Source organism: Triplophysa dalaica, chromosome 17 (genome assembly GCF_015846415.1).
Source record: "Triplophysa dalaica isolate WHDGS20190420 chromosome 17, ASM1584641v1, whole genome shotgun sequence".
In the NCBI taxonomy this organism is placed as follows: Eukaryota; Metazoa; Chordata; class Actinopteri; order Cypriniformes; family Nemacheilidae; genus Triplophysa; species Triplophysa dalaica.
The window spans coordinates 6,472,280-6,497,120 of NC_079558.1; the positions used below are offsets into that span (position 1 = coordinate 6,472,280).

Consider the following 24,841-nt stretch of genomic DNA (forward strand, 5'->3'; position numbering starts at 1 on the left):
CCCGTGTTCGGATCCATTTCCTGGCTCCATTACCCCCCTCTCTCATCCCATCATTTCCTGTCTCTATTTTGTACTGTACTGGCAAAAAAAGTAGTTATAAAAGGAGTGTCAGGTGTCATAATAGTGCTGACACACTCCTTCTGGGTTCAGTTGTAAGGCAACGCTTTATCCAATTCTAACTCCTCTTATGTATTACTGCTGGATTCCCTTTCGCCTCCTCTTGAAAGAGTTCTCACTCTTGCCGCTTAATAATGGAGAGATCTACATCAAAGGGACGCAAGCAAATTGTTTTCCCTTTTCATTTTCCCTTATTCGTGATATTGAGCTGGCTGAATGAACACATCCCTGAATGAACTTCTTTACTGCAGATTGACTTACAGTGAAGTTTGTAGGGTTTGTCTGTCTATTGTGTTTTTAAATGGTAATATTACTGACCATGATTATGATGAAGAGGTCTTTGAAGTGAATTATACTGAACACATGCACACAGATCTTTTTAGTATCTCAATTATTCCTCCTATGAGATTAAAATGCGAGCAAATAGAAACTTTTGCTTGTGTCTCCTGCATCTCAGATATTTCTTCTGAGAAAAACACCCGGAAATCTCACTATCTTTGTTTCCGAAGAGATCTCAATGATGCAAGAACATAGATTTTCCTAGTCTACTATAAAATTACATTTATAACCAATTTAGCCCAAATGCAGATTATTACCTATTTTTTCTGCATTTGTTTTACATCACCATACTTTTAATGAATTTTAACAATTCTCTACTGTCTTCTAAAACCTTATACTGTATGTCCAAGTTTCCTGATTTTTGTTTTGATCATTATTATGGTTTATATCATATATCATTATTAAACCATTTATCTTTGTCACTGGGTGTAACAAGTATCTAACAAAAAGTATTAAAGTGACAACACAGTATTTCATAATTTAAAAACATTTTTTGGACATCCAATGTTTCGGAAGGACAGCGACTAAACTGCTACTAAATAAAATACAATCAAAAACTATGGTCAATTCCATACATTTTCATTTTAAAAGAATGTAATGTGACCAAAAGTTTCAAGTCGTACACACATCCCCTGCCCACGGCTGTCATACCCCCTTCTTATCAATGGACTTTTATTTTGGTAAATATACCGCATTGTGTATAAACCTTCAATTTCCTTTACTAATTACCCAAATATGTTCAAAGGGCAGACAAAAGGTTCGGGCGTACCTTTAGACTGAGAGCAAATGGGCAGAAAACAAACAAAAAGGTCTCGTAACCAGGCGGAGGGAGTGACTCAGACCCAATCAATTCTCCATGAGCTCTCCAAAAGCCATGGAAACAAAAACAACACTCCCAACTCAGGTTTAGAGCTCAAGGACCTGTCCTGTTTATTTTCAACCTCCAAAAACCAACCCTATTATTATTTCTGCAGCGGCCGGAGTTGACTTGTAAAATACTCTGTGTGGGAGAGATGGAGAAAGCTTTTTGAGTGCTTCCACAACAAAGTTCACTCTGAGGTGACAAAAGCCCCTTTTTCATGCCAACACCTGGTCTAATCAGTTCATAATATGGGAGACTGATGAGGTCTGTTCATTTAAACAATGAAGGTGAATCACCTGGCTTCTGGCGTGGATTCTAAATGTGCCTTTCCAACCCCAAATTGATAGTAATTACTGAGTTTTTAGAGTAACTATAAATATTGCTATTTTTCATAAAGCGCCAGTCATATAAATAATGATCTTAAATGATGTCTGAAATTGTTTTAAAAAACAATTGAATTTGTTGAATTTTTAGTTTTGCCTTCTCTCCTCCTCTCCTAAAGGGCCCACATAATTTATGTCCTAGGCCGAGAGAACATAAATACATAAAAAAGCTGTAAACTCCCACCATCCATAAAAATGATTAAAGCACCTATTTTGGTTAAATCGCTGCATGCCCACAACTGTGTTTGATTTTCCACCTAAACCAGAGCCATGTGACATTCTCTTTAGACTTCCAGGTCTACACACATTTACACGCCCTTCTCCTAGGGGCAGGAAATGAAAGCCAGAGCAGGAATGGGAATAAAAATATTTGGATGTCATCTTTTGAAGATGTGTATTTTCTGCTTTTCAAACCAACAGCTGTGTGGAAGGAACACGACTAAGCAGCAGACTTATAGGAGTGATCTGTTATTCGTTATAGAGATAGTTCTGGCTAAAGACAGGACCTATGAGAGATTCTGCCATAGACACAGATGTGCAGGTGTAGAATGCTGCTACCTGTGTGTGTGTGTGTGTGTGTGTGTTTTGTTTAACTCTATGCAACATGCTGTGTTGGAGATAATGTTTCTCAATTCTAATTGTTGGATAAACGGGCCATGCATTACAATTAAATATGAATACCATAGAATTGACCCATTTCGGGTAAATTTATCTAATTCAAGTGACAGTTAACCCCCCAAAAAATGTAGTCATCATTTACTTAAACCTGTTTGACTTTCTTTCTTCTGCAAAACTTAAAAAAAGATTATTGAAGAATGTTGGTAACTAAACTATGGCTTTTTCACTTTTGTTGTATGGACAACAAAACAAATGCCGGTCAGTGGGTACCACAGTGGTTCCGTTACCATCTTTGACAAGGCCTTACTCACAAGGCAATATTAAATATATCAATGTTATATTTCCACATAATGTTCTGTACATTACGTAAAAGTATAAAAAAACTGAAAAATCTTAAACAAATATTTTATCTGGGTCTGCAGGGTCTCTTACTGTGTATATTAAAGGGGAAGACAATATCGCCAGTTGCCAAAGCTTAAATTGTATCTGACGTTTCATTCAAAAGATGAAAAATTGTCTATAAGGGCCCTGTTTTCTTTGGCAAAGCAAGACAAAACCTTCTGGCAAAATAAAGAGAGAAAACAAATCTTTCAAGAGGGAGAATGTGTGAGGGATGGAGAGAAGGAGCTTCAGGTGTAAAAGCAGTAGGCGGCTTTCGCGTGGCTAATGAACATTGTCAGCCGGAGTCTTGATGTTAATGTAAAAATTCTGGGTGAGTCCTGCAGGCGAACACTCTCCTACCTCTCTTTTCTTTTGAGGAGAATCACCAAAATTCAGTTTGTCCTGTTTTATAAAACAAATAGCTCAAGATCAAGAGTCAATAATAATCACAACGGACAGAGACCTTAAATAAACTAAACTTTTCATTTGTACTTACATAAAACATATGTTCTGTAATACCAGTTGCATTTTCGTACATATGAGGTTAATTACTGCTCCTTAACATCACTGCTCAAAACTAGCTGGCACTAAAAATGAACTTTAAGCTGTCATCACACATCTATGTCACTTTAGCCTAATTTTGGAAAGCAGTACTGGGGAACCACCGCTCTGCACCCCCCTCTGTATTAGTGCCATGTTGGGTAAGGGTTAAGCTCCGAGTTGAGGAGGCCTACTGTGGCGGGCTAACATGCGCTGTTGGAGTCTTTTTGACCTGGGGTGCAAATCTGTCTTAACTAGGCCCTCTCCAGAGAGCCTAAAATGTAGACTGGCAGATCCATGATTACAGTTATTTGTACACAGTGAAGGTCGTGTTTGGCTTGAGTGAAGGAGAATGTGTTGGAAAGAAAGGAAATGAAGGAGTAGCATTCAATAGAAAAATAATGCCTCAAGAATGTACAAGTATAAATGACCGGGGCAAGTTGTCACGCAGGGATTTATCCAAGTAACTGTGAAGTTTGGAGTCGATATCACAGTTAAACAGTTAAAAAAAATCTGTTGCAGGCTGTTAAATGGCAGGATTATTTTGCCCCACATAATGACTACATACATTGCTATTGAGGCATGTTGTCACAAAAGTTTAATGTGTTTGGTGAACTGTATCTAGTTCTAGTATGTGTCTGAAATGTTAAGATATTTGGCAAGGTCTAAATATACTTTAAAAAACATTTTTACAACTTATCCGGTTTCACCACTTCACACACTCAGTTGTGTAGAAGAACTATTTTTGGCTGAACAGTTCCATAAAGAACCTTTAATAAGCAAAGAACCTCCCTGAGCACAAAGGGTCTTTTTAAATGAAAAACGTTTTTTCAGACTAACAAACTTAAGTTCTTAAAAGAACCTTCAAATAAATGGTTTTGCGGGCAACCAAAGATTGTTCTTCTATGGCATCGCTGTGAAGACCTTCTTGAAGCGCCTTATCTTTAAGAGTGCGATGACATCTCGTAATATTGTTGGTCCAGATCAGACCAAAGTATAAAAACATCAAGAATAGAGGCTAAAATGTGAAAGAAGAACCACTGGCTGTATTCCAACTTCAGTGTTTGTTTTTCCAACTTCACAGTGTTTGTTTCTCACAGTCCGAACTTCAACATGTCGTCACAATCTCAGAAGCCTAAATTCACGCATGCACTGAATTAACAATAATTAAACGCTTGGCTTTTGACCCTTTCGAACACGAGGGATGAGGGTGTGTAAATCAGATTGGTTCTACTGTGATCAGTAACATGTGTGTACTGGAGAAGACGAATGCTTTCTTTGCCAGACTCGCTATCAATGAGCTGTAGTTTATGCAGCCAGTAGTCCGGTCCGAGTTGTGCCAATGCCAGACCTGTGATTGATGTGTAGATGAAATGTGATGTGTTTCGAAAGACACGTTTTCTTTCTTGTTTCCAGTGTATGAAATTTAGCGGAATCTAGTGGCGAGGTTGTGAATTGCAACCAACGGCTTCTCCCCCTCCCTTTCGAAGCACCATGGTGGCTGACACGGAAAAAGATGACGTCAATTTTTCGCTTCTTTACCGAAGGAGATAACGTATTTACGAAACGCGTTTGTTTAGGACTACTTAAGAAACAACATGACGGATTCCATGCAAGGGGACCCGCAGTGTTTGTAGACAGAAATAGCTCATTCAAAGGTAATAAAAAAAATGCTTTATTATGTAAGGTCTTTATACACCTCTGAAGACACAGTTATGTATATTATATTGCATTTCTGTCAACAGACCCTTCAATAAATTATACACAGCACCTTTAATGTACAAAACAAGATAGAAAGCTGATCCGTTACATTTTAAAGATGATTCAAGGCGTTGAAGTCTTTCTCATATGTTGGATTTTCAGCTTAAACACAACACTACAGGATACTACACTACTGTTTGCTTTGCCTGTTAGACTCTATGCAGATGTACGTGTTTGTGCATTCACGTGCTGGTAAATGTCAGGCTCTTTCTCAATACCCTCTATCAAAAAGGTAAAGGACCTTGCATAACAAAGCACTCAGAAAACGGGAAAGGAAAATATCACTCACGAATTTGGCAAACATTGGCTTGTGCTTTTGATTACAAATGCGACGGATAAAACTCAATAAGACAAGAATACGATTCTAGGAAAAATGTTTGTTTTCGTTGCAGGGAAATATGCAATCTGCTTTTTCGAAGCATTCCAGGTGTACTCGTGCACGTGCGTGTTTGTCCCCATCAGCTCACGTGTGTAGTCTTGATGAAATTATTTTCGAACCTGTTAACAAATTACTGTTGTCAGTTTAATGTGCCTTTTCATGTGAATTATCTTTCACTGCTGTCCAAGATTGAGACAAATGTGTTTTGGAACCGACTATAAGCTGAGAGATAAAAGCTCTTCTAATCTCAAACCTTGAACGCTGATTGTGGACGCCTCCTCTCTTGAAGAAAAGCAGATCTGTGGAGGATTTCCATTTATAGGAGATCATGCCAAATTACCGAAATGTGCTTTCAATTTCGCCTTTTCTGAAACAATAGAAGGAAGATTGTTCTCCGGCCAGGAGAGAACCTGTATCCACAAACTGTCATCCTATATTTTCAGAAGAGTTTGTCTATGAAAAACCTGCCGCTACCCTGACAGGGTGTTGTGGGTGGTTGCCAGGTCATTGCTATGTGTTTGCTAATGTGTTTTAAGTGGTTTCTAGTATGTTGCCATGCGGTTTGTTTTTTGGATTGTTTCTCAACTCCAAATCTGTATGATGTGTCTCTAAAGTCTGTTTCCTTACCTATTGCATTTTATTTCAGGTGAAAATCTTAAAAGTAGTACAGGATTATTAAATGTACAGTACGCCTCTACTCAACAAGTCATTCAGGACAAAGATCTTACTGTAGCTCAAATAGTGCAGCACATGTTCTCTGTAGACGTATATTTTTGAAGTAAATGTCACATACAGTATGTCATATGTATTTTTTTCTCTGTGAGCATCTAACATTCTTCTTCCTCCTCCCTTTATCTTCTCTTGGAGGAAAACTAGAAGTAGACATGCAAACGCCGTCCTGTCATGTTTCAAGCTGTTTGTTTATGTAACAGCATGTGTTCTGCATCTCTCAGGAGGGCGATGTACATCACAATAATATTGCTCGCTCAGCACAGAGCTGTCTTATAGACATAACCTTGTATCACACAGTCTTCAATCATAGCTGGACACATCACAGGTCATATGTCCGACTCCAAATTATTCAGCTATTTTGAAAATATTACAGAACCTTGTGAGGTTCAAGAAGCTAGATACGTTACACATACATGAAATAAACAACTCAAATGTGTGATAAGAAAAGATGTTTTTCTGTTATCCTATTCTATAGACAGGGCAAAGCTCTGGGTTTGAAGCCCAGGAGAGGCATAAACTGTTCAAATGATAGTCCAACCCAAATTCACTTGTATAATCACAAAACCAATGCCAAAGTCAATGGATAGGCCTTCTGCTGTTGTTTGGTTACAGACATTCTTCAAAATATCTTCTTTTGTGTTCTGCCGAAGAGAGAAAGTCGTACAGGTTTGAAATGACAAGAGTGTGAGTACATGATTGAATTTTCACTTTTGGTTGAATGATCCCTTTAAACTGCATTATTTGAATGCAGAATAAGTGGCTTTGGATACATCTGCAAGCATCTGCCAAATGGTTTAATGTAAATTGTCATCACCTTTCTTCCCCATATACAATCTTGAAACAAATGGTGTGCACTTAAGTTCATATGCTTGTGAATTAACTAGCTCAAAAAAGCTCAGTCAGCAAATGTGTTGGAAGGCATTAGCCCAGGTGTAAAGAAAAACACAACCTGTCAAATATCAAAGACGTGTATGCATATATGTGTGTGTGTGTGCGTGCAAATGTCCTCTTTAGTGGAATTTGGGCCACTAGGGGGCCCTGTAGGGCTGTGTTTGTGTGATTGAACCATTTGTGTGTATGTGTGTGTGTGTTGGTACAGTCCTTACATTGACAGATTTAATATTAGCCTTGTCAGTGACATTGACTGTTGTGAGTTCATGTTCTGTTAAAATCCTGATACTCTAACATGACATCCACCCTAGTGACCAATAAGTACTTCGCGCTCGATGAGAAACGGTTTTCTCTGAGACTAAACAAAAAAGAGAAAGAAGCCAAGACAGGTGGACGTAACAGTTGCCGCCGTCCCCCAAAGCAATCTGGCCGAGAGGAGAGCACCTGTCAGATGTGCTCACGTTAAGAAGGAGAGAGAGATAAAGAGATTGTGTTTGACTGCGATGATGAATAAGATATAATTTTTCTTGATTAAGTTATCTGTGTTGGTGTACATATATGTGTGTAATAATGAGTGTCAAGTCAAGTTATCAAGTGTTCTTTGTTTACATCTATCAATTTATTTACATCTATCATTTTTACCAAATTTACCAAATTTAAAGTACAAGCTGTATTAAATTCAAGGTATATGTGGGTTTGCTCACCTGGTGTGTTATAGGTGACCATTTGTTTTCACCATAGCCATGACTTTGCTGGGTGTGTATGTGCATGGGTCTGCTGAGCTCGTATGAGACATTACAGGATAGCTGAAACTCTCTTATGGGCCACAGCTGCTCATGGCTGCTGTAGTGCCTGTGTGATGTCATCTTTAATGGACATCTATATCCACTGGGATACGGGAGGGAGGGAGATGATCTTTATAAAGCCACCTGCATACGGGTGCATGTGTTTCGCTGTGAGCGTGACCTCTGTAAGAGAGAAAGGTGGGCCGGGATATGAATTGATCAAACTGAACTCCTCAGTGGTTTGGTTTCTAGATGATAGCATTACTGGGTAGGAGAGAAATCAATTGTTTTTTGGAAATGAACAGGGGGTGTGAGTGTGTTGAGGGGGTGGAGGGGGAGTTTACTCTCAGGATCGGACCCTGTGCACAAACCCTACACCGTCTTGAGTAAAGGAGAGCCCCGCAAGGGACGTAAGGTGAGATGGCGGGGCAGATGGAGGGGTGATGGAGTCAAGGTGTACGTGTGTGTGTGTTCAGGTTTGGGGATATTTGTGAGAACTTAATTTTGAAGAATGAGATTTTAGGTGGTTGTCATTAGAAATAAAAGCTCATAAATTGGGCAAAACGTGTCTTACTTAAAATCTAATATTGTGTTGCTTGTGTAAGGAAGGGTTAGGTGTACTGTATGTGTGTGTGTTGAGTCTCAACAGATAGTATACTGTTATTTTTATAACTTATTTACACAGAAACAAGAACACTAAAAATGTTTAAATGCTTTTTGCTCATTTCAATGCTTTCATTCTTAAATCTTTCTAAATACATATAGGAAGCAATGGAACTTTTAATATTTAAATTATAATATTCATAATATTTATACATAATCTGTCCCCTCAAGTATTTTAATACAATTCTATTTCTATTATTTCCATTATTTAAAATAAAGATATTTGTCATATTTATAAAATAAATATATTTTGTTTTCAAAATTAATTATTAATTTAAAATTAAATATGGATGACTATTCACTATCCAAGTCTGAGTATTATGTAATTTATCTGTACATTTATATTCCTAAAATTATTATTCATTATTTGAAAGGATTAATAAAAATTGAATATGAAAAGATTAGATCATTTAGTCTTGGTAGAATTTTAAGAAAATGTTCGAGTTCATATTAAAATCTCCTTTCTTATGGGAAATATCTTAAGAATCTGGAAAAATCATTTGATTTCCCTTTAATCTGATCACTGTCAATGAGACAAAAATCGTTATATATTAGAGCTCTCATTTTTATAGTTTTTTAGGGTCAGATTATTATATAATATTATATAATTTTCCCTCTGAAAAAAAAGACAAAACATACACAAAACAGCTTTAAAACCACAGCGATAGAGAATAACAGCACAGAGCCAACACTCACACAGGAAGAACAGAAGAAATAAAGGATAAAAGACTATGGAGACCCGGGCTAAAGGTGTACTGTCAAACGCTGAAGAATCACTCTGTACTTTGTGTTCCTTCCTTGGATTTAATATTTTCTCCCCCAGTTCTCTCAACTCTCATTTCCATCAAGTTCCTTACAAAAAGCCAAATTTTCTTCGGTATGAGGCCGCGTGTGTCAGTGCTCAGGTATGTTCAGTGTTTGTAAGCAGCCGTAATTCCACCCCCACCCTCCGCCTCATTACCTTCATTCTGAAGGATTTGATTAAATATTTAAAGTGTACGGCACTTTCTCTGGCATCAGGTGTAAAGCCACCGCTGTAATCATAGATAACACTCTGTAATTACACTGCAGTTAACCGTATGAGCGTGTGTGTGTGTGTGTGCGTTTGTGTGTGTGTGTGTGTGCGTTTGGGTGTTTGTGAAATATGAGCACAGTAAACCCTGTAATTCACGTGTTCTAAACCATCCCAGTCTCCCACACTGTGTTTTGCTTCTTGCTCTTGATACACACACCTTTTATTCTGTTTCGTAATCCTCCCACAATGCCTGTATGTATCCTTTCTGTTTCTTTGATGCGGGATGAAGAGCAAAAGCAGAAAGAGAGAGAGAAAGAAAGAAAGAGAGATTACACTCATTCTGAATGGAAATATGCACAAGTGTGAATTTTTTAGACATCTGTTTTGATGCTGATATGTAGATGTTTATTTAGGCTTTCTGAAAAGAATTAGTTACATTTGTGCTCTGAGTATATCATTTCACACTCATCACCTTTCAAGAATCAAAACACTTGACTTAAAGTCTGAGACGCGTCAAAAGAAAAATGGATTATCATTTTGTACAGCTCTATGATATATGGGGAACTGTGAAATACTGTTATCAAATAATAACAGTTACCTGAAAAACCAATGGGCAGCTTCAGGATGACTTCGTCTTTCCATTTGTCTGTTTTGGACTTTCTGTCTCATTAATATATTGTAGAACTGCATACAATCATTGTGAAGGAAAACTGGGATCTGTTGGAGAACGTCGATCTCAGGTTCAATGAGTTCTGTTGGTTAATTTTCCTGGTAGATATTTGTGTAGGACACATGAAAGACGGTCCGTACTCAAGCTTACATTCCATCCTGAATGAGGAGTGGAAACAAAGGTGATTAACATATTCTTCAACAAGAAATAAAGTTCTGCTCTTCGTGCTTTTAAAGCAGTTGCTTATGTTAATGTAAGTAGAAACCGCACATGTGAACACATATACTTATTTTTTACACTTATTATATACAAAATAGATGGTTTGAGACGTACATCTGTAAAGACAAATTCTGAATATGTTGGCCTTGACATAAAGTGCTTGTTATGTGCTGTACTGAAAATGTTGTTCTTTAGCAGTGTTAAAGTAGTTCATCCAAAAATGGAAAGAAATATGTCAGAATTTTCCTCAACCTATATAAAGTACATTCTATTGAACACAAAAGATATTTAGAGGAATGTGAGGAAGCAAACAGTCCTAGGGCACCATCGACTACTATATTTCCAACTATATTCTGTGGTAGTCAATTTGTGTCAATACTGTGGTAGACAGAATTATGTTACAAACCCTCTTCCAGATATTTTCTTCAACAAAACAATGACTACGTTTACATCCGCATCAATATTGCTCTTATTTCCATTAATCAGAGTAAAGACTTAATATCAACATGTTTACATGATATATGAACAACTCTCTGCTGACGTTTAAATGAAAGTTTTATTATATGAATCGCGTCAAATGCAGAACACCGTTATGTGGTCTGTTTTATGGTTATTCGGCACCGTGATGAATATAGAAATATGATGGAAAATGTCTCCGCAACGGTTGTGTTGATGGTTAAACTTCAGACTGTCATGTTTCCCATGAATTTGCGCTTAAGGTTCGTGACAGAAGCACATGCCCACCTAAATCCGATGAAGGTGTTTACATGCATTCATATTGCGATTAAAACCGGCGTACTTCGATTATGCTAACTGTGATTAAGAGCTGTATCACATTATTTGTTTCGAATGATTGTATTTACATGAGATAAAGTGTCATCGCAGTATTGCCAAAATCCTATTATAATCGCATTATGAGGGTGCATGTAAACGTAGTCACTGATGTTCAAACAGGATTGGAACAACTTGAGGGCGAGTAAATGATGACAGAATTATCGTTTTGGTGTGAACTACACCTTTAAATTAAGCACTCAATCAGAAAACAACTTCAGCTATGAATTATGGGACATTTTTAATAGGTTTGGGGTAAGATCGGCAATGGATTTAATCTTTTGAGCTGCGGGTACCAGAACTGGTCCCAGATCAGTGTTTTTACTTGATCTTATATCAAGGATTTGGAATGCTGAACCAGCTTTAGGAAGCACTTTGCCCCAATTCTGCCCTATAGTGTATAGAAAGCAAGCGCATAACATGAAATGTTTATAAAACATTTTAAGATGTTGATTTAACTGTGATACTAAGAGTAAGATGGGGCTGTGGCTTGTTCTTTATGGATGTTTATCTGTATGTTTCCATAAAGTGTATGTTTCATGACAGACAAAAGACGTGCTTTCATTTTTCTATTTCCATTCATTGTGCTGAAGTTGAACATGTGTTACACATAATGTTTTCCCATGCTTAAAGGCATCGCTTGGAGGTGGTGCTTATACCTTTGGATAATGTGTAGAGGAAAAGGTGTTTAAAGGCTTTCTTTCTCTAGAAGCATGCACACATACACACACACGCCCCTGCAGTTAAACCCGATATCGCTCTCGTGATGGAGTCTGTCTTTGGCAGGTGCAGTTTCTTGGCGCTCATTGTTGCCTGCGGCGATGGGGCTTTTCGTTGACCATGCTCTGTCCAAGAGAGCTGGAGAACATTACATCGCACATTATCTCAGAACAATAGGTCATATCCTGAACGTTTTATTCTCAAACACACATGAACACACACTCTCTCTCTGATAAACTCTGTCTACTGAACTCTACAAAACCAAAGCTATTATCCTGCTATATTCTGATTTAAATACTTTTACATTTTATGTTTTCTATTTATGGATTATCAGAAAATTCATTAAAACTAAAAATATTTCTGATTTTAAAACACATTTTTGATTTCACAGCGGCTTACATTCAATGTGTATTGAACATTTATGAGTATGTAGGTTTGGAATTGAAAGCTTAAATGTTGGGTTTCTGATTAAAGATGATTCATATTACTACATAGGATATGTGGAGAAAATATGGAAATCAGGGCTGTCAAATGATTAATCGTGATTGATCGCATCCTGAATAAAAGTTTGTGTTTACGTAATATATGTCTGTTTACTGGGCATATTTAGTGTGATTGATAAATATATTGAGAAAAATATTATAGAATTTCTATTCATTAAAATATTTCCTAAATATTTATATATTTAAATGTATGTGTATGTTTTTATAAAAACAAAATGAATAGGCACAGAACACAGACATATACTGTAAACACAAACCTTATTCTGGATGTGATTCATCGTCATCTGTTGTTTGACAGCCCTAATTGGAATTGAAATTATCTTCAATTATGAAATCTCTAAAGCATCGAAAACTATAATCTCAGTCATAAAGATATTTTCAAACGTTTCAGTTCTTCAATGTGCTCTGTATGGAGCTTGTGATTTGATTATACTGGACTGTGATAGGGTCACATGACACATGTGACTCAGGTACCCGTGTGAGGTCAATGAACTGTACGCGGAACTCAACTGTACGCTGGTAAAGCACAGTCAATGCATTACCTTGCTGAAAAAGCTTGTAAATCCACTCAGCCGTTTAATACAGGAAAGCGCTGAACTGCTCTCTCTCTCTTTTATTTTCGCTCTCTCCTTTCTTCCATTGGCTGCATAACATGGTATTGATTATAAAGACATGTGAGAGGGGACATCGCATTGACAGCGCTGTTCACATGTCTCTCGCAAGATGAGACGTGAAGAATTTAATGTTCCTTTCCACAATTTCTATTCCAGAAGCCTCAAATCTGGTAATGTTGTGTAACGTTGACTGGTTTATTGCGCATGGTATTTTGCCTGTTTGAAAGGGAAAAAAAACATTAGTGTATTATGGAATCTTTACTTTACATCAGCGCTCATAAACGTTGCTGCTATTTGAAGCGCTTAAGGTGTACGGAGCAGGAGAGAATGCAAAGGAGATGTACACAGTTTGGGTTAACCCTGCCAATGTTTTTGTGCTGTTTATTTTCTTTTATGTTTCTTTTATGGGATCCCTGTTACCAAGACAGCCCTCTCGGAGGAAAATGAACACAAGTGCTTGCTCAAGAGATGTTTTAGACTTGCAAGCCAAATGTTTCAACATTGCTTACTGATGGATACAGACTTGAACATATTTGGACCAACTCTGTTGGCTTGACAAAGCCTTGCTTGATATATAAACATAAGTTTAAAAGCTTCAAGCTTGAAGATTATACACGCCTTGTAAAGACAGATAGATAAATAGTAGATTACTAACCCACAATATGTAGGTCTTCAGTTAGGTTTGTGACTAGTTAGTTTGTGATTAATTTATTTAGGAATGAAAACCTATTACAGTAATAAGGATCCGTCAAAACCAGAAAAAATATTTGTGGAAATGTGAGTCATTGGCGAAACCCTAGAGTCATTTCCATCTCAAGACTCTCTCCCTTTCTCCCTGTCTGTGCTTCTACTCCCTCATCTGTCTGGTTATTATTCCTACCTGTCATTGGCTTCCCCAGCATACATACACCTTTCCACTCTCTCCATTTGCTTCTCCCTCTGAGTGAATTTATCACCTCTCTTGTGCCCCCTCTAAACCTGTTAAACGCACTGAGAGGAGGAGCATTTCCTCAGAACCTGACAGGGGAGTCAATGCTGTGCCTGCAAAATGTGACTCATGGAAACGAGAGAGAGAGAGAGAGAGAGAGAGGGAGAGAGAGAGATGAATGTAATTGATTCTGACCGCTGAGGTGGGATCCAGGTTTCCCGGGGGGGTTTTCACAATGGGAGACCACACGGTAACTCTCCATCAGGGGTGGGGGAATGGAATTTAGCTGTAGGTGATAATGATAAAATGCTTTTCTTAATTGCAAATTGTGAGATCCCATTAGTCCTGCAAACTAGCGTAAAAGTGAAAACAGAAGAATAGATAATGCACTCTGATAAACACACTGTTTAGTTTTTTCATGAAGTTTATAACTATAGCATCGTTTGTGTGAAATGGTGAAAACTAGTGTCGCTAAACTCTTTCAGTGTATATCAGTTAGAATCAACTGTGACTAATGTATAAAAGACGGAGTGAAAAGGTGATTAAATGTAGTTGTAAAAAGTGCTCGATAAATCTGCACAACACTCCTCCATACAGCTTCTGGCATTTTCCCAGCATTCAGTGATGCTACCTTAGCTAATTAACCTATCAGATAAGGTTAAGAGAATTTCCAAGTATGCCACAGGTAATCGCCATCAAAGGAGCATAAAGGCATCATCACTTATACGTGTTTGCCCGTGTAACAGCGCGTGTAGCTGTAAAATTGTAAGTATCTCCATGGATTGTGTTTTGCGCTACAATGCACCGCCATGTATGTAGGTGTCCCCAAATCACAAAAATGTGTCTTTTGCATGCATTTTACATATTAGCACTTGTAAACTTGTGTGGGCGGCTGGATTTTCAACATAAGTTAATGCAGCGCTCGCATGCACGTAACATCAACATAATATTCATGCATGTCTGGAGGCCAGCGGTATGTCATTAGCCTTATTTACGAGCCGGGAGAAGAAAGACGTTGGATTGGGTAAATGTAGGTTATCACTCAGGCAGACCTAATTCCCTACAGTCGCCCCTTAGTGCTCTGCTGTCAAGGTCCTCCCTGTGGGAAGATAGCGGGAGACAGCAAGAGGTGGGATCGGGGAGAGAAATGCTCAACATCCATTCCTAATTACTCCACACTCCTCCGGTTAGCCTACCTGGGTCTCATTAAGAACACCAGAGCGCTTGCTCCTTTAGATTTGTAAATACTGTTCTCATTAGGGGGCTCAAATACTGACAACTCTGAGCCAATTATCACTAATCTATTCCCGTGAATGATTCAGCAGTGATTGATTGGCTGAAAATAAAAACAAGCGTTTAAAGAGAATATCATGGATGCTAACCGTTAATAAAATAAACACAGTGAAATGCTTGAATAAGAATTATATTTGGAACATAACCCAGAATGGCCTTTGGTGTACAGGGGCCCTGTCTTGAGGCAACCGCATTGTGACCAGTGATGAAGAAATCAGGGAATGTTCTAGATGAGCAGTTTAGTGGCTCTTTTGTCTTTGTGTAGCTATGTGTGTGTGTGTCAGGTCAGAATCAGTGAATGTGTGTGTGGGTAGTGTGATGTCCTGGGCAGATGGCTAGTGTCCCTCTGGGCGGTGTAGTGGAGGCCCAGTGGAACGGACTGATTCCGTACCATCTGGACTACACAACACACAGGAGAGACCAAACACGGCAATGTCACTGACAAGGGCTTTACATTCACAAGTGGCTGTAGGTAATGTACAAATGCATTGTAATGCAAAGATATAGGACCCTTTATAATAGTACGCAGCAACTAAAATTCTGTGTAATCTTTAAGTCACTCAACTGTAACATCTTTTTCAAATGTTGAAGACTTTCACATATGTATTTGTTTAACGTTGTATTTACATGTGTATACCTTTACATGTATCGCTTTATAATATATAGGTAGTGTTAGGTTGTATAGTGTACAAATATATATAACTTACAAATGAATGAGTTTAGCAGAAAACTCAGTTCTTAACATTTAAAAAATAAATGTTTTTGCGTTAACATATTCTTATTGTGTAAATAAACTGTATATTTTTGAGTTATTATTACTTAATCAAAACAACTCAACTGCAGTTTAATTGATATAAATTGAAATGCACAACATTTTAATCTGTAATCTGCAAATTAACTCTATAAATATTCTCCTTAAAACTAAAATTAAGAAAATATTAATAAAAAAGTTAATAAACTAAAATGTGCACCAATTAAGTGCCCAAGTAGTATTTACAGTACTTTTACAAGTATACTGTTAGTACTTACTTACTACAAGTACATTTTAAGTATCCAAAAAAACATTCATGAAATATATACCTAATCAGAGGAACTTGAAGTGTATTTTTTTGTAAAGGTCCTCAGTCTTCTAATAAATCTGACTTCATTAATAATTGCATAAATATTATTCCTAAATTAAACGTTTTACTGGTGTTTTAAAGTATACTTTTATAAACTGTAAAGTGGGCCAATTTAGACCCAAGTATTATTAACAATAATTTAAAAGTTATACTATATTAGTACTAACTAATAAGTTTAGGTTTAAGTAAACTCAAAATATATAGGTGAAGTTTGCTTAAAAATGATCTTTAAGTATTCTTATATTTTGTAAAGTTTCTCACTCTCCCAAATGATGAGATCATAAATAATTGCATCCAATTCTGTTTAACAGGTTTTTAGGTATCACCACACACATTTCAAATCCTTTAGAGTATTATGTCAACTACCTAGATTCAATTTACTGTAACTAAAACCTAATTTAGTCCTGTAGCACTTTTCATAACTTAGCATTGTTGCAAAGCAGTTTTACAGTAAAAACATAATAGTGCTGAATAAAATAGAGACAAAAGTAAAAACCCAAACGAATAAAAAAACGTTTTAATTTTAATTTTTCAATTAGATGTCCATATCCGATGCTAAGGGTAGTGATTGTCTGTTTGTAGTCAGAATGTGATATTCATCATGCTGTTAAGCAAGAATTTGTATCAAATTTTGCATTTAAAGCTGCAAATACTACCGTATAAATAATTGTGTATGATTGTAATTGGGCTCTAAATATAAATAATTTGTATTCAAATATATTTTTTCTGATTTGGATAAGTTTTATATAAGCTGAAGTATACTTGTTGGTTATAATAATTTCTACTGTAGCCAAAGTTATTTTCAGCACACGTTCTCTTGCTCTTGAGCGTTTATATTTACTCATCTCACACTTTTGGCAAGAGACAGTCTAGTGTCTGTATATAAAAACAGACAATCAGTATCCACTCCAGACACACCCTTTACATCCTTCATTCATCTTCAACTCAGCATCATCTCTATTTCTCCTCCTCCGGACGGATGAAGACAGATCAATAGAGCTTCTTGCACCTATTAGCGTCCACACGTTTAATGCCACATTAAATATCCGCACTCTCACCCGCTTTTTTGGATGAGAGATCTCATCATCATTTACTCTGTCACTGGCTATCATTCTCCTATCAGTATCCATTCATCATAGTTCATGAAGAATTCATTATCATCTGGTCATCTGAAAATGAAATGGAAGGTGCTTTCTCTTCTGTCGTCACTCTTTAACTTGCTTTATTTCGCCCATCTCCACCCACTTCCTTTCTCTCTCTCTCCAACCTTTCTGTCGCTCACCAACATCCCTACATCCTTCATTTACTTTAAAACAGACTCTCTCTTCCTTCTAAAGCTCCATCCTCTAATCCTGTTAGAAGGATGGGCTTTGATCTCCCGTGAGCGATCATGTTTCTGGTGTGAAGAGAGAGAGGGAGTGGAAGGGAAGGGAAGGAAGGGAGCGCAGATTAAAGCGGAATATGCATGGGTGTTGACGTTCCTACACTACCTGCATCTGAAGCAACTGCACTGTTGGGACAGAGAAGTTATGATCATTTAATGGAGGCTTTATATCAGAGCTGAGGAAGCGTTCAGGGATGAAATATAAAATGTGATGGAAAATCCTATTGAATTCATTGTGACAAGCAACTGGTAAACAACAGCAACGTGTTGCTTTTTGTGCCCAAAAGCACATTGGTGTGGAAACACAAAACAAACCTTATTTGTTGCATCAAAATGTGTCTATTATTATATATTTCGTGATGAAAACAGGCATGCTGTATATGCTAATCCAATCCGTTCTTCAAACTGTTTATTTTAAGACATATTATAAAAGCATAAGCATTCTTTCCGTGAATATCGGTTTTGCCTGATGTACGCAGGCTTATATGAATCCATCATGTGTCTAGCTTAAATTGATTTAATATAGGTCCAGCGTTGTACTGCTCACTGTTATGTGCAACCCACAAATGAAGTCTTGCAGTAAATGTTTTTGTAAGGTTAAGTCTTGAGATGTGAATGCATATGTGTTCATTAGGGTGCTGATGAGAGAGGTCGGATGAAGGGAGGTTGCTGCATGAAATAAACACAACAAAAAATATTTCCATTAGATCTTTCTTTTATTTAGGCACCAGTAATGAATGATGTAGGGATGCTACAGTATCTGAGGCTTAACAGACACATTGAAATATCACAGTGGGAGGGAAAAGATTATCTTCAGACACTTTAAATGCAAACATTTTCTTGTTATGCTAAACAAACTGAACAAATAGAGTGTTAAGGCGTATAGCTTAAAATCTGGATAGGTTAAAATGTTTTGTCCATTGAAACTTTTAATCCTTTTTTATTAGATCACATTATAAACATATATTTTATTGAATTCTTCATTTTTATGAGAAATCACTGAAAGGAAAATCCTCCAAAAGCAAAATCTGTATTGTTACATTTGTGCCATTTAAAGAATGTCAATGTCAGTAAACTCATAAATTCATAATAAGCACCTTTTCAAGCAGATGAAAGTTTATAGAACATACAATACCACTCAGATGTTTGGACACACTTACTTATTCTTTATTATGACTATCTTCCACAATTTATAATTAAGATATCACAAATACGGAAATAAGGTTGTGATTATTGATAAATGTTAAATCAGAACAATTGTATATTTTAGCTTTCTCAAAGAATCCATAAATAATAAAAAGATTAAATTGAAAACCTACACATAGGCACTGTTTATGTATTTACAAAACAATTTTTAAGCATTTAATCAAAAGCCTTTAACTGAAAAATATGTTAAGATTCTATACAAGTTCAAATTCAGTGAAGTGTGAGTAAACTTTAGATCAGTGGTGAAGTTAAAGCGGCAGTTTAAGACATTTAGCATGTAAATAAAACAGTCCTATAATTGGTGAAAGATGACTTCTGTGTAAATATATATTCTCCATATACAGCTGCATATATTTATTTTTAATATATTTTGAATCTATCTATACAAGTATACATATGTAACAAATGGGAGGGTCTTTAAACATTCTATTACCCTGTCATAGTATTTTTCATGAATGGATACACAACCATAATCAAATCATTACACATTTTACCAAGAGAAAATATATAACATCTGCATTTAAAAATACAACAGTAAACATTTATAATGCATACACAAATTCAAAAGAACCTAACAACCTAACAGATAAATGTTTGCCAAACTGAGTAACATTTTTGGGGATATTTTTGAAATCATATTTTTGAATAGCTGCCAAAGGCTGAAAATGTTAACTCGGCAAAAATATTCCCGAATTGTTTATGCTGCGACTCGAATTGTGCGATTATGTATGCGTGTTCATAAAATTTTACTAATAATTTTTTAGTTACAAAGATGCTAAGCACGCTAATCTTTGCGAGTTGTGAATTCGTCTGAGTGGAAATGTGTTTTTAAAGAGCCTGCTTTTTTCAGTCTGATTCACTCAACCGAAACATTTACCCGCACAGCATGTCTTCCCAAACCTTACAAGAAATTATGATTATTACCCTTCGGTACTCAATTTGCTGGCATTTATATTACCTCTGGACCTGGGCAATTACAATATATGATTTTTGATGTATTGTATACTGTTGCTATGCATTAAAAACCACATCAAAACAGAGACATAAAAAACAAACATTACAAAATTCAAGCATTACAAACATCTGTGATCATATAAAAAAGCAGTGCTAAAGAAACCAGCGTAATGAGCGAATCAATACGTGGATTGTTTTTGCATCAACGTCACTACATCTTGCATGAACCACACAGCCACAGACCGAATAAATTACCCATTTGCATTTAATAATTTGGCCCATCAATGGACATGTTCACCCCTGTACAGTCCAGTACATCCCACAGAATTTCAGGGTTTTCACAGTTGTGTTGTGCTTTCCAATGCTCCATAACATCTTGTTTCTTATTAAACACCTTACTGCAAAGGATGCAGTTAAACTGAGACCCCACCCTCAAAGTTACACCTTTACTCAAACCTCGTAATGTGTGTCTTTCCTTCCCTACCTCTTCTTGACTCTCTTTAGCCCCTTGATGATGGGAGTTGAGATGGCGCTTGAACTTGGAAAATGAGAAAAACTCCTCATCGCACGTGCCGCAGTGCACCAGGTTGCGTTTCTCATTAAGCTGCCTCCAGTAATGCGCTGCGTGTTTGACCAGCTCGTCCTCTGCTTCGCGCCCCCCCGGCATAGACCCGTCCCTCCGTTGCACCTCCTCGCCGTGCACATAGAGCAAGTGCAGCTTCATGTCGGCAAAGGTAGGTGTAATGGCCTGGCAGCGGCCACATTTGATCTGTAGCTCGACTGGGTCGACACGTTCCAAGGCCTGTTTGTCGGCTTCTAAAGATCTGACGGACAGAAAATAATCACTCAAACAGGAGTTAAGCTTAAGCTTTAACGTAAGGAGACAAAATACAATTTACTTACTCTTCCAAAGGCATGTTGTCCTCGTGTTGACTGATGGACGGCTCTACCGTGAGTATGACTCTGTGGACCTCTCTCAAATGGCTGAAGTAGACCCCGACGTAGCCGAATGACTTCTCACAGAATTCACAGCAAAGGCTCTTCCGAGGCCTACATTCCGCGTGGTGAAGTTTCATATGCGTGCTCAGACTGCCCGAGTGAGCGTAAGCCTTCCTGCATACAGGGCAGACGTAAGGCCGGAGGTTACTATGACTGTTCATGTGGCTCTGCAAGTGATGCTTGAATTGGAAACACCTGCTGCAGGTAGGACAGCGATGAAGCGAATGACTTCCTACGTACACCGCTGCTCCACTTTTGCCATCTAGCACAGGAGCCCCTAGTGGTTTTCCTGCTATCTGCTGTCCTAACACAAAGTCTTGATCAGGTTTCTCCGATGTTGACAAGGAAGGAAGTGGTACAAGTTGTGGGAGAGTGGTGTCCATCAACAGAACCGGCTTGGGACGAATGCTTCTATACTTTTTCGATATGTCAAGCAATGTCTCCGGAGAGGCCGAACTCTGCATGCAAACCAGAGGTTTCTCAGGCGCCCTCCTTCGAAAAAACGACAAGGACCTTCTCTTTCTGGCTTCGAAGGCTAGAACATCCTCTACGGTTTTCCTCTTTCTCCCTCGCTTCTTGCCTGGAGGCTTCTTCAACTGGATGTTGTTGGAGTCTTGGCAGTCTGTGGTCTTGGCGTGGCTTTTAGGTCTGTTTTTGGATCTACTTACAGTCTGCTCTGTGATTACGGTGTTGGCGAGGCTGGTCGGTGCCAGGAGGGAGTTCTTCACCTTGGCATAGGGCAGAATGGGCAGCTTGCCCTTGGGGGGAGATGGAATGATATGAACAGCTTTGCTAAAGATATTAGGAGAAAGCACCGTGATGCCACTGCCAGATGAGACCGGACCATCTATTGGGGTTTTTAGATTATTGACAGGGGCAACAAGAGTGGTTTTGGAGGCTCCGGAAGGGTAGCAGAGATTGTTGAGTGTACTCTCATCACTCTTTTGTTCCACTTGTAGGTCTGTCTGTGAACTTGGAATCAAGGGTGCAATGCAGACTTCGGATGATGTAGCTGCGTCAATCAAAACAAGCTGCTCGGATGGTGGGTCTGGACTTTGCTCTGTCCATGTGGCCGCCAAAACCTTGGCTGGACTCTTGCTGTTAGCTTTTTCTGGTGTGCTTTTGCTCCTCACTGGTTGGTATCTGGGGATAGGCAGTTTAAGGTTCTTCTGGATTGGCTGTTGCTGTTGTGTCTGAGGTAAGGCCACCAATGAGAAGGTCCCCTCTTGTCCGGCCACCTGCATGAGGGCATAGTTCTGGGCAGGGACCAGGATGGATTTGGGACTGACGGCCATGGATGCTTCTGGAAGGGCTGAGGGAGGTTGGCAGGACAGAACTCCAGATGATGGAACTACTGCAGGGGCTTTGGGGGCGATGCTACGAAATTGGAGACCCTTCATGTGGGACTGGGGCCGTGTGTCACCTGTCAAAACAAGGTTAGGTTAGAAAATGCCTGGCAATAAATCAGATTTAATAAAACTGAACTGAACAAAATAAAATAAAATAAAAAGCTGTATAACATAGCTCTCTTTGCTTTATTTTGATCTTGCTGTGAATTTTGATTCAGGCTTGATGTGTTGCTCTTGTTCATAATGCCGTTCATTCCCATTTCGTTCTAATGCACACTGACACGCATGAAGTAAGATTAAACCTTCTTTACAGTATGAATGATTCCCAGCAGAACCATTATTACAAAGAACAATAACGGATAAACACTCGTCCTCAAACCTTCCTGCCAATGTGACTTTTCCCGCTATCATGACTATCCACCCAACTTGGCTAACTTCTTCCAAACATTAACATTTACATTTATGCATTTGGCAGACGATTTTATCCACAGTGAATTACATTGCATTATACTATACATTTGTATCAGAGTATGTGCAATCCCAGGGCTCGAACCCATGATGTGGCGTTGTTAGCGCCATGCTCTAACCACTGAGCTACAGCAAAGCAAACAAATGTATAATGGACCACTGGGTGGAGAGACGCATTTATCTCAAGCATCCGCCAGTAGATTCAAGTTACGTTGATCAAATATGTAAAGTACCAGGCAAAAGTTTGGAAACACTTACTCTTTCTTTACATATTTTCACATGTTAGAATACAAGTAAATTCAACAAAACGAATTGCAACTGTAGGAATTATTTTGCAAATAATAGCATCTAAAATAAATCAAAACTGTTGTGTTATAAACATATTATTTTTAAACATTTTCAAAGTTGCTAATTTTTGGGTAGAATTTGCAAAATCGTCAGCTTTTATTATTCATCTTTTTGAGGTCTCACAATGGGGAGCTGAATACAATTTAGACCACAGCAGAATTAATTTGGATAAAAACAGAAACACCATAAAGGCTGGGTTTCAAGCTTTAAACGGGACGGTGGGAACAGTCCTGTTCGAGGCGGGGCTATTTTAGGTGCAAGAAACGAGGACTTATTTTTAGACACAGTAATGTTCGTGAAGAAAAGCATCACAGAACGATTAGCAGAACGAGAGGTGAAGAGTTCAAAGGTGAGATGTGGTGTTTATGTTAGACGAAGGGTTACGCTCAGGCCACCAAATATCTGCTGAAGGTCTGTTTTTTCTTGCGAGAACCAGAATGTGTATGTGGGAATGAAATGAGTCTGTGCACTTTTGTGTTTACATCTCACCCAAGTGTAAAAAAGTCTGTTGAGGCCAGATGTTGGGTATCAGGTCTGGAATTTACCTGATAGCCTAGATAGACTTTTTTAGATTTCTTTATAGGTTGACTACAACTGCAACATTCAAAGTGATCAACCTCAAAACATCATAAAATCGGATCTTCAAACAAAATTATTTTTGTGAAATGACCTCAATACTCACTCTGCATGTGTGATTTCAGAGGGCTGGGACGATGTTCTTGGGTTTTCATGTCTGCCACACTGTCACTGAAGATCCTGCAAGGACAAAAAAAAACACAACTGACTCTCAGCTGTGTAATTAACACAATAGATGCAGTAAATTACAGTGTTTAGAGGTGTCTGCGTTCTGCGATGTCCTTTCCCCTTCTCCCGCTATCTCGATCAAAACCAGAGGACATTCCAGATGTCACAAAGACTCAGATTAGAGTCACGTCAAAGGCGGAAAAACAACAGGAGGGATAGGATGAAGAGGGAGGGGGGAGAGTCAACCAAAGAGGAGGGGAGAATAAAACAAGCCAGGTGAGATGGAAACAAACCGTTGGATGGGGGAGGGCCATTTGGCCTGTACATGAAGGCCCACGTCTGTGGCGCTGAGATAGCAGCGTTGGAGTGAGTGAGCGAATGTGTGTGACAAGGGGACTATATTTTAGGGAGGGGTTAAGTCCAGCACCCCGTAGGTCTGAAAGGAGATGAAAGAGAGGGATCTGCGGGAGATAAGAGAGGTGGACACACACGACGGTGCTGGCTAGAACATCTGTCTCCAGCGGCCATGAGCTCCTACTGCTAGACACACACACACGCTTAACTCATCCGTCATATCTGCAAACTTCTCATTCGCTTAACACGATACAGATTTGTCGTACCTTGTTTTCGTTTATATAATCAAATCCGCGTTGGCGAATTCTCCCTGTTGTTCTGGGCAAGCCGTGAAGTCGTTAACACGTGTGAAAATAAACAAAATCAGGAAATAATGAAGAGACAATAAACTGCACATGCGAGAAGATTTTAGCCAAGTTTCCTCACAGAATTCAAAACAAAATTGGCCAAAGTCTGCTGCTCTGTTTGATGTAGAAACAGAGAAGGTTATTTGCATAAGTTCCCTAAAGGAAGTATTATCTTATCTTGTGTTTAGCTTCTTTTCCACTGTAAACAGTCAAAGCGTTCAATTTTTAAAGACGTGGCACGATGCAAATCTGCGCTACTCGTCCGGTGTGCGACCCCCTTGAATGCGACAAACTACATCTGTGGTTACTAAGGCATCTGTCTA

General features: G+C 38.3%; 1 protein-coding gene across 3 annotated transcripts in view; it reads right to left on the bottom strand.

Annotated features, from left to right (window-relative positions):
• Positions 1–18,452: 18,452 nt before the first annotated feature.
• Positions 18,453–24,841, bottom strand: part of znf438 (zinc finger protein 438) — a 44,734-nt gene continuing 38,345 nt past the window's right edge. For all 3 annotated transcript variants that reach the window (XM_056771246.1, XM_056771248.1, XM_056771245.1), the window contains 3 exons: positions 23,756–23,829; positions 20,813–22,331; positions 18,453–20,733 (listed from right to left, as the gene is read on the bottom strand). In XM_056771246.1, the coding sequence (XP_056627224.1) occupies positions 20,175–20,733; positions 20,813–22,331; positions 23,756–23,804 (2,127 nt within the window). In that variant the 5' untranslated portion in view covers positions 23,805–23,829 and the 3' untranslated portion in view covers positions 18,453–20,174. The remainder of the gene's footprint in view (positions 20,734–20,812; positions 22,332–23,755; positions 23,830–24,841) is intronic.